Source organism: Dendrobates tinctorius, unplaced genomic scaffold (genome assembly GCF_039654945.1).
Source record: "Dendrobates tinctorius isolate UK_male_01 unplaced genomic scaffold, ASM3965494v1 ptg000250l, whole genome shotgun sequence".
In the NCBI taxonomy this organism is placed as follows: Eukaryota; Metazoa; Chordata; class Amphibia; order Anura; family Dendrobatidae; genus Dendrobates; species Dendrobates tinctorius.
In genome coordinates, this window is record NW_027361917.1 from 43274955 (window position 1) to 43287690 (window position 12736).

Consider the following 12736-nt stretch of genomic DNA (forward strand, 5'->3'; position numbering starts at 1 on the left):
TGCCTTGTCTAACTGCCATGTTATAACTGCCAGAAGTACTTTGATACATGTACTTCAATTACATGTGCATAAATGCCACCCCTGCATAAATGCTCCCCCTAGCTAGGTCTGAATATATAGGAGGTTACGGCTAAGTTTTTTTTTTTTTTTTTTTTTTGGGCTCTCTCTTCTCGTTAATCAATCACACTAAATTGAGACACCAGGACCCAATAAAATGTTGTGGTCAAATAAACACATGTCCAGCACTACATGGATCATAAAGCACTTTGAAAAGTTTCTTGACCTCACAACATAAGGGGACAAGCAGAGTAAGTTGAAATAACTATATACCAGATATAAGCTTGCAGAGTTGAAAACACATAGATAGCATTCAGGATTAACTGCTTGCTGACATTGAATGGAGACACCGCATCACCCCATTCTTGAGTATGTGCTCTCTGACACATAGTGGAGGGGGCAGTGTGAATAATGGGGTAAGGGGTGTTTTAAAATAAAATAATATAAGGGGATAAGCATCTGCTCCTGTACACTAATGTATGCCATTTACAGCATGTATAACTGAGGGAAAAAGTACAACTTACTTTGCTCCAATGCTATTTTTGTTTAAATTCACAGAAAAGTATATGGCGCTGGGAATAGCCTTGTATAACATAGGGCACATGGTTGTGTAGGAATCGAGAAATGGTGAACCGAAATCATAAGAGTGCACCCCAATATTAGTGGGTTCCCTTTAGAGTACAGTATAATATAACAATTGGCTCCGCCGCTCATTCTTGGCATTGCCTGTAACACATTATTCTCCGGGTATGCAGCTCCCAGCACTAAAATGCCATACAATCCATAGCAATCCTGAGCCATCAATTTATACATTCCTAAATCTGGAATATGTGTGCGCCTTACTTATCCTAACAATGTGTAAAACAATGTTCAAGGCAGCATAGGGAAGAAAAAAAAAAAAAAAAAAAGAACTGGTTTTTGCCCCCTTCCCCCCAGAAAGAATCTTGTCTGTCCAACTGCAAGCACCCATACAATGAAGTTAAAGTATCATTGTGTAATGATGTACCCTTGAAAAAAATGCTAAAAAGGGCTTGTCCTGGGCTGAAAAATGTAGAATTATCTATCCATAGGACGCCATTAATATGAGATCAGTGGAGATTGGACGCACACCACCACAATCAGCTGAAATCTGCGCCAGGGAGGAACACAGCAGCGCCCTACATTCATTTGTGGCCGCTGCCAGTACTGCACTTTATCTACCATTCACTTGAATGGGAAATAAATGCTGTGATCTGCTTCATAAATTGCCTACATTCAGCTGCTGCAGATCAGAGGATCAGGAGGTGGGGGTGTTAAAATGATGTTTTTACTGTCACCAGATGAGGGTACATACGACTGATTGCTTTTTATTTTATTTATTCAGGGAAGATAGCTATCCTAACAACTCCATTTTTTATGCTATTTTTTTTCCCGTTATGGTACGAGTTAAATAACTTTATACTTGGAGAGATCAGACATTTCCTGATGCCGCGATATCAACGTTTTTTTTTTTTTGATTGAAGTATTTAACTTTTCCATACTTTTGAGTCCCTTTAACCTCTGATTGCGTGATTATTTGCACAATTGAAGGCAGAACTTTAGTTTCGCAGTATACTCTCAATTTGACAATCTCAGGCTGGGCTTCATAAGAGCAACATGAAAGTGAAGGGGTCCCTAACTGCCACGGCAACACCATGGTTATGAGGTGGCTTGATGGACGTGTCAATATACATGCACTTGTAAAGAAAGCTTTTAATAAACCCCTCTTTATTGGGCTGTATTCAACTTTCTGTTTTTCGAATATTCTACAGACTTGTACATGTGGCTGTTGACATGTCCATGTTTTTGTAGATCGTGTGTGCGCAAAATAATCACCGAGATATGTTTTTGATTGGAGACATGGATAAAAATTGCCTGTTTAAGTCTCAGGTAAAATCACAGGCAGTACATGGATGTCATCCGTCCACAATCAATGTGTCTTCTGCTTTCAACATTGGAATGGGTAGGAAAAGCTGTGAAATTTCTAGAGATTTTTTTTCATATGGAAAAAAAACACTAATGAAATACTGATGGTAAAACTGAAACACTGCTGAAAATCGGATTTTTCTTTTTTGCACAAAAGATTAAAAAAAAAAAAATCATTGGTCCAATCCGACTAAGGCCCCATTCTGACTTCAGAGAACAATTTTACATTAATGCTCTTTATCCTGTAAATAAGGGATAATTATCATTTGCTGAAAATCACTCTTTAAAAGTGTGATAAAGCAGCAAATCTTGAAACATTGCATGGTAGCGTAGGCGCAAGTGAATCTGTCTCATTGGTGTCTCCATTCCCATGTGCGTTGATGAGATTAGTGCTCCCAAGTGCCGGTCTGCAGAAAGAGCCAGTCAGTAGGACCCATTACTGGCCTTCCACGTCTGAGTAGATAGATTGTGGATGTTATAGTGCTAGAGGTGTTTTGTGCCGAAGCAGTAAGAGACAGTGAGACATGCTGTGACAGAGCAGAGGTCTCTGTCTATAGTCCCCGAGGAGTACACAGATGGGTTGTGAGAGCCCAGGAAGAAACTGCAGCTTGAAGACAAGTGGGTCCCGAACAGCTGCCTAGCAAGACAGCAAGCCTTTGAGAGACTTGTCCTGGAGTGAGAAACCATCAGTCGCGTCACTTGGGCCTGACGAGTCAGACAGTTTCCAAGAGAGCAGCAGGTGGCTACATACATTAAAGACCCTCAAAAAAGCTTTAGCAAAAAGGACTGGTTGCCCATGGCCAAAGGCAGTAGACTCCAACTGTGACAGCATGTGCTGTGAAAGAAGGAGCAATTATGTCTAGAGGTGGCAGCAACAGGGAATCTCTAATAAGGCATTTTCCTCCTGCAAGTAGGAACGATAGGGAAGTAGTGAACAAGAGGCGCCACAGTCAAAGAGTGTAAAGACAACTAAACTGGACAGTGTTTAAACAAGGTAAGATGGCACTCTTAAATTAGAAAATTAGGTCTGGGGTCTTTAAAAATAAAGAGACAGTATCCTGATGGCCCTCAAGCGCTGCTGGTACTCAGGGTGTCTGAAACTACTATACCACTATGCGACTGCAGAATTCATCTAAGAGGCACTAAAGTATCTCTAGACAAGTAGCTGGTGCCACCCTGTGAATCAATACCTAGGTGGGGTATGCTATAGTAGGAAGAAGTCTCACTTAACTTGTCTGATCTTTTATCCGATAGCACCGGACCAATGTGATTCAATGGGGCAGTGCTGATGACCGATTTATTTTCCACTTACAAAAGCGGTCTGTGGAAAAAAAAAAAAAAAAATCACAGCATTCTGCAATTTCACTCCAGAATCAAAGACACTCACCAATTAAAGTCTATGTGTCGGATGACATCAGAGTGGAGTCCGATACCCACGGACTCACATAATGGAGAAGATGAAAATTTTGTTCTCCATCTTCTCCTCACAGTGTGTTATGGTTCTCTCATTCGACAGCGTCAGATCACACCACGCTCAAACTGAGTAAATTCAATTCCCAGTTTGGTTGGAGTGTCATTAGCATAATCAAACCAATTCCCTCGAATGAGTGTGACCCTGGCCTTGGACCTACAGTATAGAAGAACATGGGTTTTAGGAATGAGCAGTCAACCATCTTGGGACACAACCTGACCATTAGACCTCAACCAAAAACTATACAGATTTGCTACAACTGGTAACTGTTTTTTTTGCTCCAGATCTTTTGCCCACTACTTTGTAGACTAAAGCCGATGTGCTTGTTTATCAGTAACAGCTCTGTGCCCACATTGCAGAAATGCTGCGGAAATGTTCGCAGCATTTCCGCAACTCCCTGCCGCTGGTAAAACGCATGCGGAATTCGCATGCGTTCTCCTGCAAAAGACAAGCGTTTTTAGCTTGCAGAATGCTTGCGCTTTCCAAGCGATTTGAAGCATCGCTTGGAAAGGTGATTGACAGGTTGGTCACACTTGTCCAGCATAGTACTTAACAAGTATGACCAACTTTTTACTAGTGTTACTGCCTATGCGTCATCAGTAGTAAAAGATAGAATGTTAAAAATAATAAATAAAAAATATTGTTATTCTCACCTTCCGACAGCCCCCCGATGTCCTTAGCGGCGCTCCCGGTACGTTCCGGTCCCAGGGATGCATTGCGAGAATGACACCAGAAGACAACACGCTCGCGAGATCGCGACGTCATCTCAGGTGATTTGCACAATGCATTCCTGTGAACGGAAGATGTTGGCAGCATGGCTGAGGGCAGGAAGGACTCCGGGGGCCATCAGATGGCGAGCATATCCCTATTTTTTATTTTTATTCTATTTTTTACAGGAATATGGTACCCAGGGCATAGAGGACAGTCTCCTCTCCTCCAGACTCCGGGTACCATCCGCACATGAAGCGCTCACTTTACGCATGGTGGGCATAGCCACATGCGTAAAGTGAGCGTTTCAATGCAATCCTATGGTGGCGGAATCGCCGCGATTCTGCAGAAATAATGAACATGCTGCGGATTTTACCACTATGCGATTCCGCAGCAGGAGAATCCGCAGCATGGGCATAGCACTGCGGAATCCCATAGGATTGCATGGGATGCATTTTAATAGCGTTTTTAAGTGTTTCTGCTGCGGAAAAAAAGCTGCAAAAACGCAACGTGGGCACACAGCCTTTGATATTTATATTTGTACTAAAAAGTGTGATATTCCAAAAGGGGCATTGTGCCCCCTTCATGAGTCTGCACTGCTATATTAGGTACAGCCCATGACCAACAATGGTCTAATTTCAACTTTGAGGGTGTGTGCACACGTTGTGGATTCTGATTCGGATCCGCAGCTGATTTGGCCCTGCGGATCAGCAGCAGTTTCTGCTGTGTTGTACAGTACCTTTATTTTCTATGGAAAATGAAAACCGCAGTGCACATGCTGTGGATTTGCTGTGGTTTTAAATCCGCAGCATGTCACTTCTTTGTGCGGAATCCGCAGCAGAATCCGCAACGTGTGCACACACCCTTATACAAGGAAGTTCATTGCAGCTTTACCATTTTGATTCTTTTTACAGAAAGTGCTTGAAATGTAACACTGTTCCTATATGATGCAAAGCTCTTAAAGCGCTCAGTCATTTCCTAGAATGGGTGACGGATCTGGAGTCCTAAGCTTAGATACCCACCTCTAAGTTATGTTACAAGCTCTCACATGACTGACTTTTTGAAGATAAAATGGCAATATACAAGATTGTCATTTTCCTGAAACGTCACTACAATCCTACAGCCGATGTAATCTGATAGACCGGAACGTGTTCTGTACGTGACTAATGGCCAATGAATGTTCCATTACTGGTGACCAATCTGAAAAAGCTGCAGAGCAAACTCCTACACGGTCAGGAAAGTTTCACAACAGTGACAAGGTAGGAGACTTCACGCAATCTGCACGTCACCGTACTCATGAATGAAATCTTCCGGAACAAGCACAGGGAAAGCAATTTCCAAGGCCAAGAAGCACATGTGACAAGTCTTCCTGAATTCCAGGAACCTTTTTGTTCAGAAACTACTTCCCTTTTCAAATGCATCATTGTTCTTAAGGATGATCTAACAGAAACCCAGTCAGCCATCCCTCCTTGGTGTACGTGAGCCAGAAAGACCACAGAGTGATCTGGATGGGTGAGATAGCAGCAGAAGAGCTCGGGCGGAAATAAAGAGAATTCCCAGCTGGACACAAGCGCAGCTATGGGACCTTTCTATGTATAGACAATAGGAAATTAGGTCAGCGGGCCTTACAGATAGAATTAAGAGGAGATAATGGATGGGAAAAATGCTTCAACACAAAGTCATTTCTGTATTTTACTCCATCCATATATTTGGGTCACTTGTGACAGCAGACTAAAAACTGGCACAGGCCTAAGTGGGTTGTCCACTACTTAGACAACCCCTTCTCATTCCTCTTGTTTGCCCACATTAAAGACTTAAAAAAAAAAAAAAAAAATAAGCTTATACTCACCTCTCATGCTGACGTCGTTCCAGCAATGTCAGCACTTACGTTCCCGGACCCAACATGAGGTCGGTATGTCACACGAGTCCTGCACCCAATCAACGCTGCCGTCACCGTGCCAGTCAAACCTGACATCAAGAGGAAGTTAGAGAGCAAACAGAGCCTATTACTGTTGATTTTCAATACATCCAAAGGTGGGCACAGTGACACCCGTGGCTATAAATCTGTTAAATCAGCTGTCAATCTCTGACAGGAGAATTTAAAGGGAATCTGTCACCCCATTTTTCCCCTATCAGCTGCTGGCACCGCCATCAGGGGCTTATCTATAGCATTCTGTAATGCTGTAGATAAGCCCCCTGATGAAACCTGAAAAATAAGAAAAACACGTTAGATTATACTCACCCCGGCGTTCGGTCCGGTCCGATGGGTGTCGCTGTCCCGTCCGGCGCCTCCCATCTTCATACGATGATGACGTCCTCTTTGCTTCTCCCTCAGCTCCTGCGCAGGCGTAATTCTCTGCCCTGTTGAGGGCAGAGTAAAGTACTGCACTATGCAGGCGCCAGGAAAAGTCAGAGAGGTCTGGCGCCTGCGCACTGCAGTACTCTGCTCTGCCCTCAACAAGGCAGAGAAAGTACGCTTGCGCAGGAGCCGAGGGAGAAGAAAGAAGGAGGACATCATGGCTAGAAGATGGGAGGCGCCGAATGGGACGGCGACACCCATCGGACCAGACGCCGGGGTGAGTATAATCTAACGTGTTTTTCTTATCTTTTAGGTTACATCGGGGGCTTATCTACAGCATTACAGAATGCTGTAGATAAGCCACTGATGGCGGTGCCAGCAGCTGAAAGGGAAAAAATGGGGTGACAGATTCCCTTTAATACGCACTAACAGCAGGACGCGTTGTTGCACGCCGATATCCCGTGACATGTTTGCGGTGTGCCGATGGGATGTCAGGACATCCAGGGGGTCTGCTGATGACCCTCGTGCCTGTCATTCCGATCCTCCTGTGAAAGTCAGCCCATGCTGATGCACTGCTGTACCTAGCACAAGCGATCAGACGATCACATCTTCCCTAAGGGGATTATTAAATGAAGTAATGTTTTAGACATATGTAAAAATAATTTAAAAAAAATAAAAAAATAAAAACACAAAAGTTCAAATCCCCTCTTTTTGCCCCATTAAAAATAAAAAATACATATTTAGTATCACTGCATTCGTAAAAGTCCGATGTATCAAAATATAAAATAAATTAATCCAATCAGTAAACAGCGTAACGAGAAAAAAAAAGCCAAAAACAGTCAGAACTGCGTGGGGGTTTTTTTCGGCTGCCTCGAAAAATGACAAAAGTAGCGTTTTTTTCTGAACATAAGATGCACTTTTTTCCCAAAAATTTTTTGGGGAAAGTGGGGGGTGCGTCTTATGGTCGCAATATACTCACTCCTGTGCTGGGGGCGTCTGCAGTGGGGCTCTGTAGTGTGGTGGTGGTGGCGGGCTGTGCTCCGTTGCAGGGGCAGAGGCTCTGTGCCCCGTGGGGGGCTCCACCGGCATTTCCTCAAAGCCCGGAGGCCCCCGCACATCCGTTGCTGTCATGTTGCGGTGGCCTCCGGGAACATGAACGCCGGGAAGATGGCCGCCAGTCCAGGGACGCACATGCTTAGGTGCAGATCTCGTGAAAAATGAGGATGAATGAACTCATGGAGATCAACATCCAACACTGCGGAGACACCATCACATGTTTCTCAACGCAGTGATTCTAGAACAAAGCCCCCATCCCTTAGGGGAAATATGTAAAAATATGCAAAACACAAGCCGCGGAGACACCATCACATGTTTCTCAATGCAAGCAATGACTAGCCAGGTCTTTCCCCGGGAAGGAACAACCACGGGAAGGGCAGTCTCCAATGAAGGAAACAACCTATGCCAAAACATGGTATCCATCCACAGACAGCTGTTTCGGGGTATTGCCCCTCATCAGTGTGGAGTAGGAAACTGGCTAGTAGGAGCAATGTCTAGTAGAAGACTGTGAAAAATGAGGATGAATGAACTCATGGAGATCAACATCCAACACTGCGGAGACACCATCACATGTTTCTCAACGCAGTGATTCTAGAACAAAGCTCCCATCCCTTATGGGAAATATGTAAAAATATGCAAAACACAAGCCGTGGAGTAGGAAACTGGCCAGTAGGAGCAATGTCTAGTAGAAGACTGTGAAAAATGAGGATGAATGAACTCATGGAGATCAACATCCAACACTGCGGAGACACCATCACATGTTTCTCAACGCAGTGATTCTAGAACAAAGCTCCCATCCCTTATGGGAAATATGTAAAAATATGCAAAACACAAGCCGTGGAGTAGGAAACTGGCCAGTAGGAGCAATGTCTAGTAGAAGACTGTGAAAAATGAGGATGAATGAACTCGGTCTGTGGATGGATACCATGTTTTGGCATAGGTGGCTAGTCATTGCTTGCGTTGAGAAACATGTGATGGTGTCTCCGCGGCTTGTGTTTTGCATATTTCCCATAAGGGATGGGGGCTTTGTTCTAGAATCACTGCATTGAGAAACATGTGATGGTATCTCCGCAGTGTTGGATGTTATCTCCATGAGTTCATTCATCCTCATTTTTCACAGTCTTCTACTAGGCATTGCTCCTGCTGGCCAGTTTCCTACTCCACACTGATGAGGGGCAATACCCCGAAACAGCTGTCTGTGGATGGATACCATGTTTTGGCATAGGTGGTTTCCTTCATTGGAGACTGCCTTTCCCGTGGTTGTTCCTTCCCGGGGAAAGACCTGGCTAGTCATTGCTTGCGTTGAGAAACATGTGATGGTGTCTCCGCGGCTTGTGTTTTACATACAGGTGCAGATCTCGTCCCGAGATCTCGGGAGACGAGATTCAAATCTCGGCAACGAGATCTCAGGACGAGATCTGAACCTGAGCATGCGCCGACCCGGACCGGCGGCCATCTTCCCGGCATCCATGTTCCCGGAGTCCATGTTCCCGGAGGCCACCGCAACATGGCAGCAACAGATGTGCGGGGACCTCCGGGTTTTGAGGAAATGCTGGCGGTGCCACTGCTCCTGCACTGGAGACGCCGCCCCTGCACCGGAGCACAGTGCCCCAGCACAGCCCACCCCACCTGCCCCAGCACAACCCACCTGCCCAAGCACAGCCCAGCCCACCCCACCTGTCCCAACAGCACAGCACAACCCACCTGTCCCCAACAGCACAGCCCACCCCACCCCACCTGCCCCAGCACAGCCCACCCCACCTGCCCCAGCACAGCCCACCCCACCTGCGCCAGCACAGACCACCTGTCCCAGCAGACCACCTGCCCCAGCACAGGACAGCCCACCCCACCTGCCCCAGCACAGCCCACCTGCCCCAGCACAGCCCACCAGCCCCAGCACAGAGCCACCGCCACCGCACCAGCATGGACGACTGAACGACCCCTGTGCCCGATCCCTTCCCTGGTAAGCTGAATTCGGACTGTAAGACGGACCCCCATTTGACACATTATTATTTTTTTCCCCTATTTTCCTTCTGAAAATTTGGGGTGCGTCTTATGGTCCGGTGCGTCTTATAGTCCAAAAAATACGGATAAATTAAATTTTTTTTTTTCTTTTAACAAATTTCCAAATTTGTTTTCCCATCACTTAAATAAAAGCAAAACTAAAAAACCATATACGTTTGGTGTCTGTGAACTTGTACTAACTTGGTGAATCATACTGTCAGGTCAGTTTTACCATATAGTGAACATGGTAAATAAAAAGTTCCAAAACAACTGTGAAATTGCCCTTTTTTTTTCCCAATTTTGACGCACTTTAATTTTTTTCCCCTGTTTTCTAGTACACTATGTGGTTGAATGAATGGTGTCATCCAAGAGTACAACTCATCCAGGAAAAAAAAAAAAACAAGCCTTCATACGGCTATATTGACGGAAAAATACAAAATTTATGGTTGTTGGTAGAAAAAAAAAAATGGAAAAACTGAAAAGCGCCATGTCACATTTCTGTGACTGTAAATCAGGCATACAGAAGTTTAATTCATAAATGCCAACATAACATCATTGCTATGAAATCCTTCTGAGGTCTGTATAGTTATTCTTTCTCAGATGTCGCCATACACAGCTCAACATCTAAGCTCTGATAGATCTACAGAAGAGAAAACGCATTCTAGAATAGTTTACTGGGTGTAGCAGTTAAGTGATACATCACTGGAATCAGGGTCTCTGCCCCTACATCATTCCACTCCAATATTACATAGAAAAGACCTGCTGACAGATTCTTTTTAATACTCCCAATACACATCTTTGATGAAGCCAAAAATTTCATGTCTGCAGAATCTTGTACTCATAATGCAGTACACAGTTTTGGAAGCTTATAGTACACGCTACTTACAGTTCCCACTAATGGATATATGAATCCGGCACCGATACTAGCACGGACATCACTGATGGGTAGAATGAAGCCAGTGGGTACTCCTTTCTTATCAGGCTGGTGTGATAAAGACAGGTGTGTCTTGGCCATGCAAATTGGAAGTTTATCAAAACCCTGAGTAAACAGTGAAGATTAAATTAACATTTAAAGGTCCATAAAAATGTGCCCAATAAGTTGAGAACAAGAAACAACCCCAAAACTGCATTTTTATTCCAAGCATGAAACCCCTTTAACCCCTCTACCCCCAAGGGTGGTTTGCATGTTAATGACCAGGCCAATTTTCACAATTCTGACCCCTGTCCCTTTATGAGGTAATAACTCTGGAACGCTTCCATGCATCCCAGTGATTCTGACATTGTTTTCTCGTGATATATTGTACTTCATATTAGTGGTAAACTTTCTTTGATATGACTTGCATTTATTTGTGAAAAAAACAAAAATTTGGCAAAAATGTCGCTATTTTCCAAATTTGAATTTTCAAGCCCTTAAAATACAGAGATATGTCAAACAAAATACTTAATAAATAACATTTCCCACATGTTTACCCTACATCAGCATAATCTTGGAACCAATTATTTTTTTTTTGTTAGGAAGTTATAAGGGTTAAAAGTTGACAAGCGATTTCTCATTTTTACAAAACCATTTTTTTTTTTTTTTTAGGGACCACATTACATTTGAAGTCACTTTGAGGGGTCTATATGATAGAAAATACCCAAAAGTGACACCATTCTAAAAACTGCACCCCTCAAGGTGCTCAAAACCACATTCAAGAAGTTTATTAACTTTAGGTCCTTTACAGGAATTTTTGGAATGTTTAAAAAAAAAAAAAAAAAAAAAAAAAATAAAAAAATGAATATTTAACTTTTTTTCATAAAAAATTTACTTTAGCTCCAATTTGTTTTATTTTACCAAGGGTAACAGGAGAAATTGGACCCCAAAATTTGTAGTACAATTTGTCCTGAGTACACTGATACCCTATATATGAGGTAAACCACTGTTTGGGTGCATGGCAGAGCTCGGAAGGGAAGAAGCGGTTTAACGTTTCAATGCAAAATTGACTGGAATTGAGATCAGACACCATGTCGCGTTTGGAGAGCCTCTGATGTGCCTAAACAGTGGAAACACCTCAATTCTAACTTCAACCCTAATCTCAGCCCTAATCATAACCCTAACCACAAACCTAACCCTAACACACCCCTAACCCTAATCCCAACTTTAGCCCCAACCCTAACCATAGCCCCAACCCTAAATGGAAATAAATACATTTTTTTTATTTTATTAATTTTTCCTTAACTAAGGGGGTGATAAAGGGGGGTTTGATTTACTATTTATAATGGGTCTTTATAGCGAGTTTAAAAATAGTTTTTGCATCACCACTAGAGTTGAGCGATACCGTCCGATACTTCAAAGTATCGGATCGGAATGGATCGGCCGATCTTAAAAAAAAGTATCGGTATCGCCGATTCCGATACCGGAAGTCCCATTCAAGTCTATGGGAGTTCCGGTATCGGAATAAGAAAAACCCTGTTTTTGCCTTGTACAGCCTCTCTGGGGTCTGTACGGGCCTTTCGGGGGGCTGTGCCGGCCTGCCAGGGGGTCTGTGCCGGCCTGCCGGTGGTCTGTACAGGCTCCGGTGGGCTGTGCCGGCCTGCCGGGGGGCTGTGCCGGCCTGCCGGTGGTCTGTGCAGGCTTCGGGGGTCTGTGCAGGCATCGTCCGATGGGACTACAAGTCCCATCGGGCGATGCCTGCTACCATGACAGTGATTGACACATTAGCCAATGATGGGACAGTAGTAGTCCCATCATCCGGCTAATGTGTTGAATGTAAAAAAAAAAAAAAAAATATTACATGCTACATACATGCTACATACATACAACATGCATACTACATACATGCTACATTCATACTACATATATACTACATGCAACATACATACTACATATATACTACATGCAACATGCATACTACATATATACTACATATATACTACATGCAACATACATACTACATATATACTACATGCATGCAACATGCATACTACATATATACTACATGCTACATACATACTACATATATACTACATGCATGCTACATACATACTGCATGCTACATACATACTGCATGCTACATACATACTGCATGCTACATACATACTGCATGCTACATACATACTGCATGCTACATACATACTGCATGCTACATACATACTGCATGCTACATACATACTACATATATGCTACATACATACTACATATATACTACATGCATGCT

The 12736-nt window shown here is 43.6% G+C and overlaps 1 protein-coding gene across 1 annotated transcript in view; it reads right to left on the reverse strand.

The window, feature by feature from the left end:
* Positions 1 to 12736, reverse strand: part of MTHFD1L (methylenetetrahydrofolate dehydrogenase (NADP+ dependent) 1 like) — a 346407-nt gene that overhangs the window by 93139 nt on the left and 240532 nt on the right. Inside the window, exon 26 of the mRNA XM_073557652.1 lies at positions 10426 to 10578. Coding sequence (XP_073413753.1) covers positions 10426 to 10578 — 153 coding nt within the window. The remainder of the gene's footprint in view (positions 1 to 10425; positions 10579 to 12736) is intronic.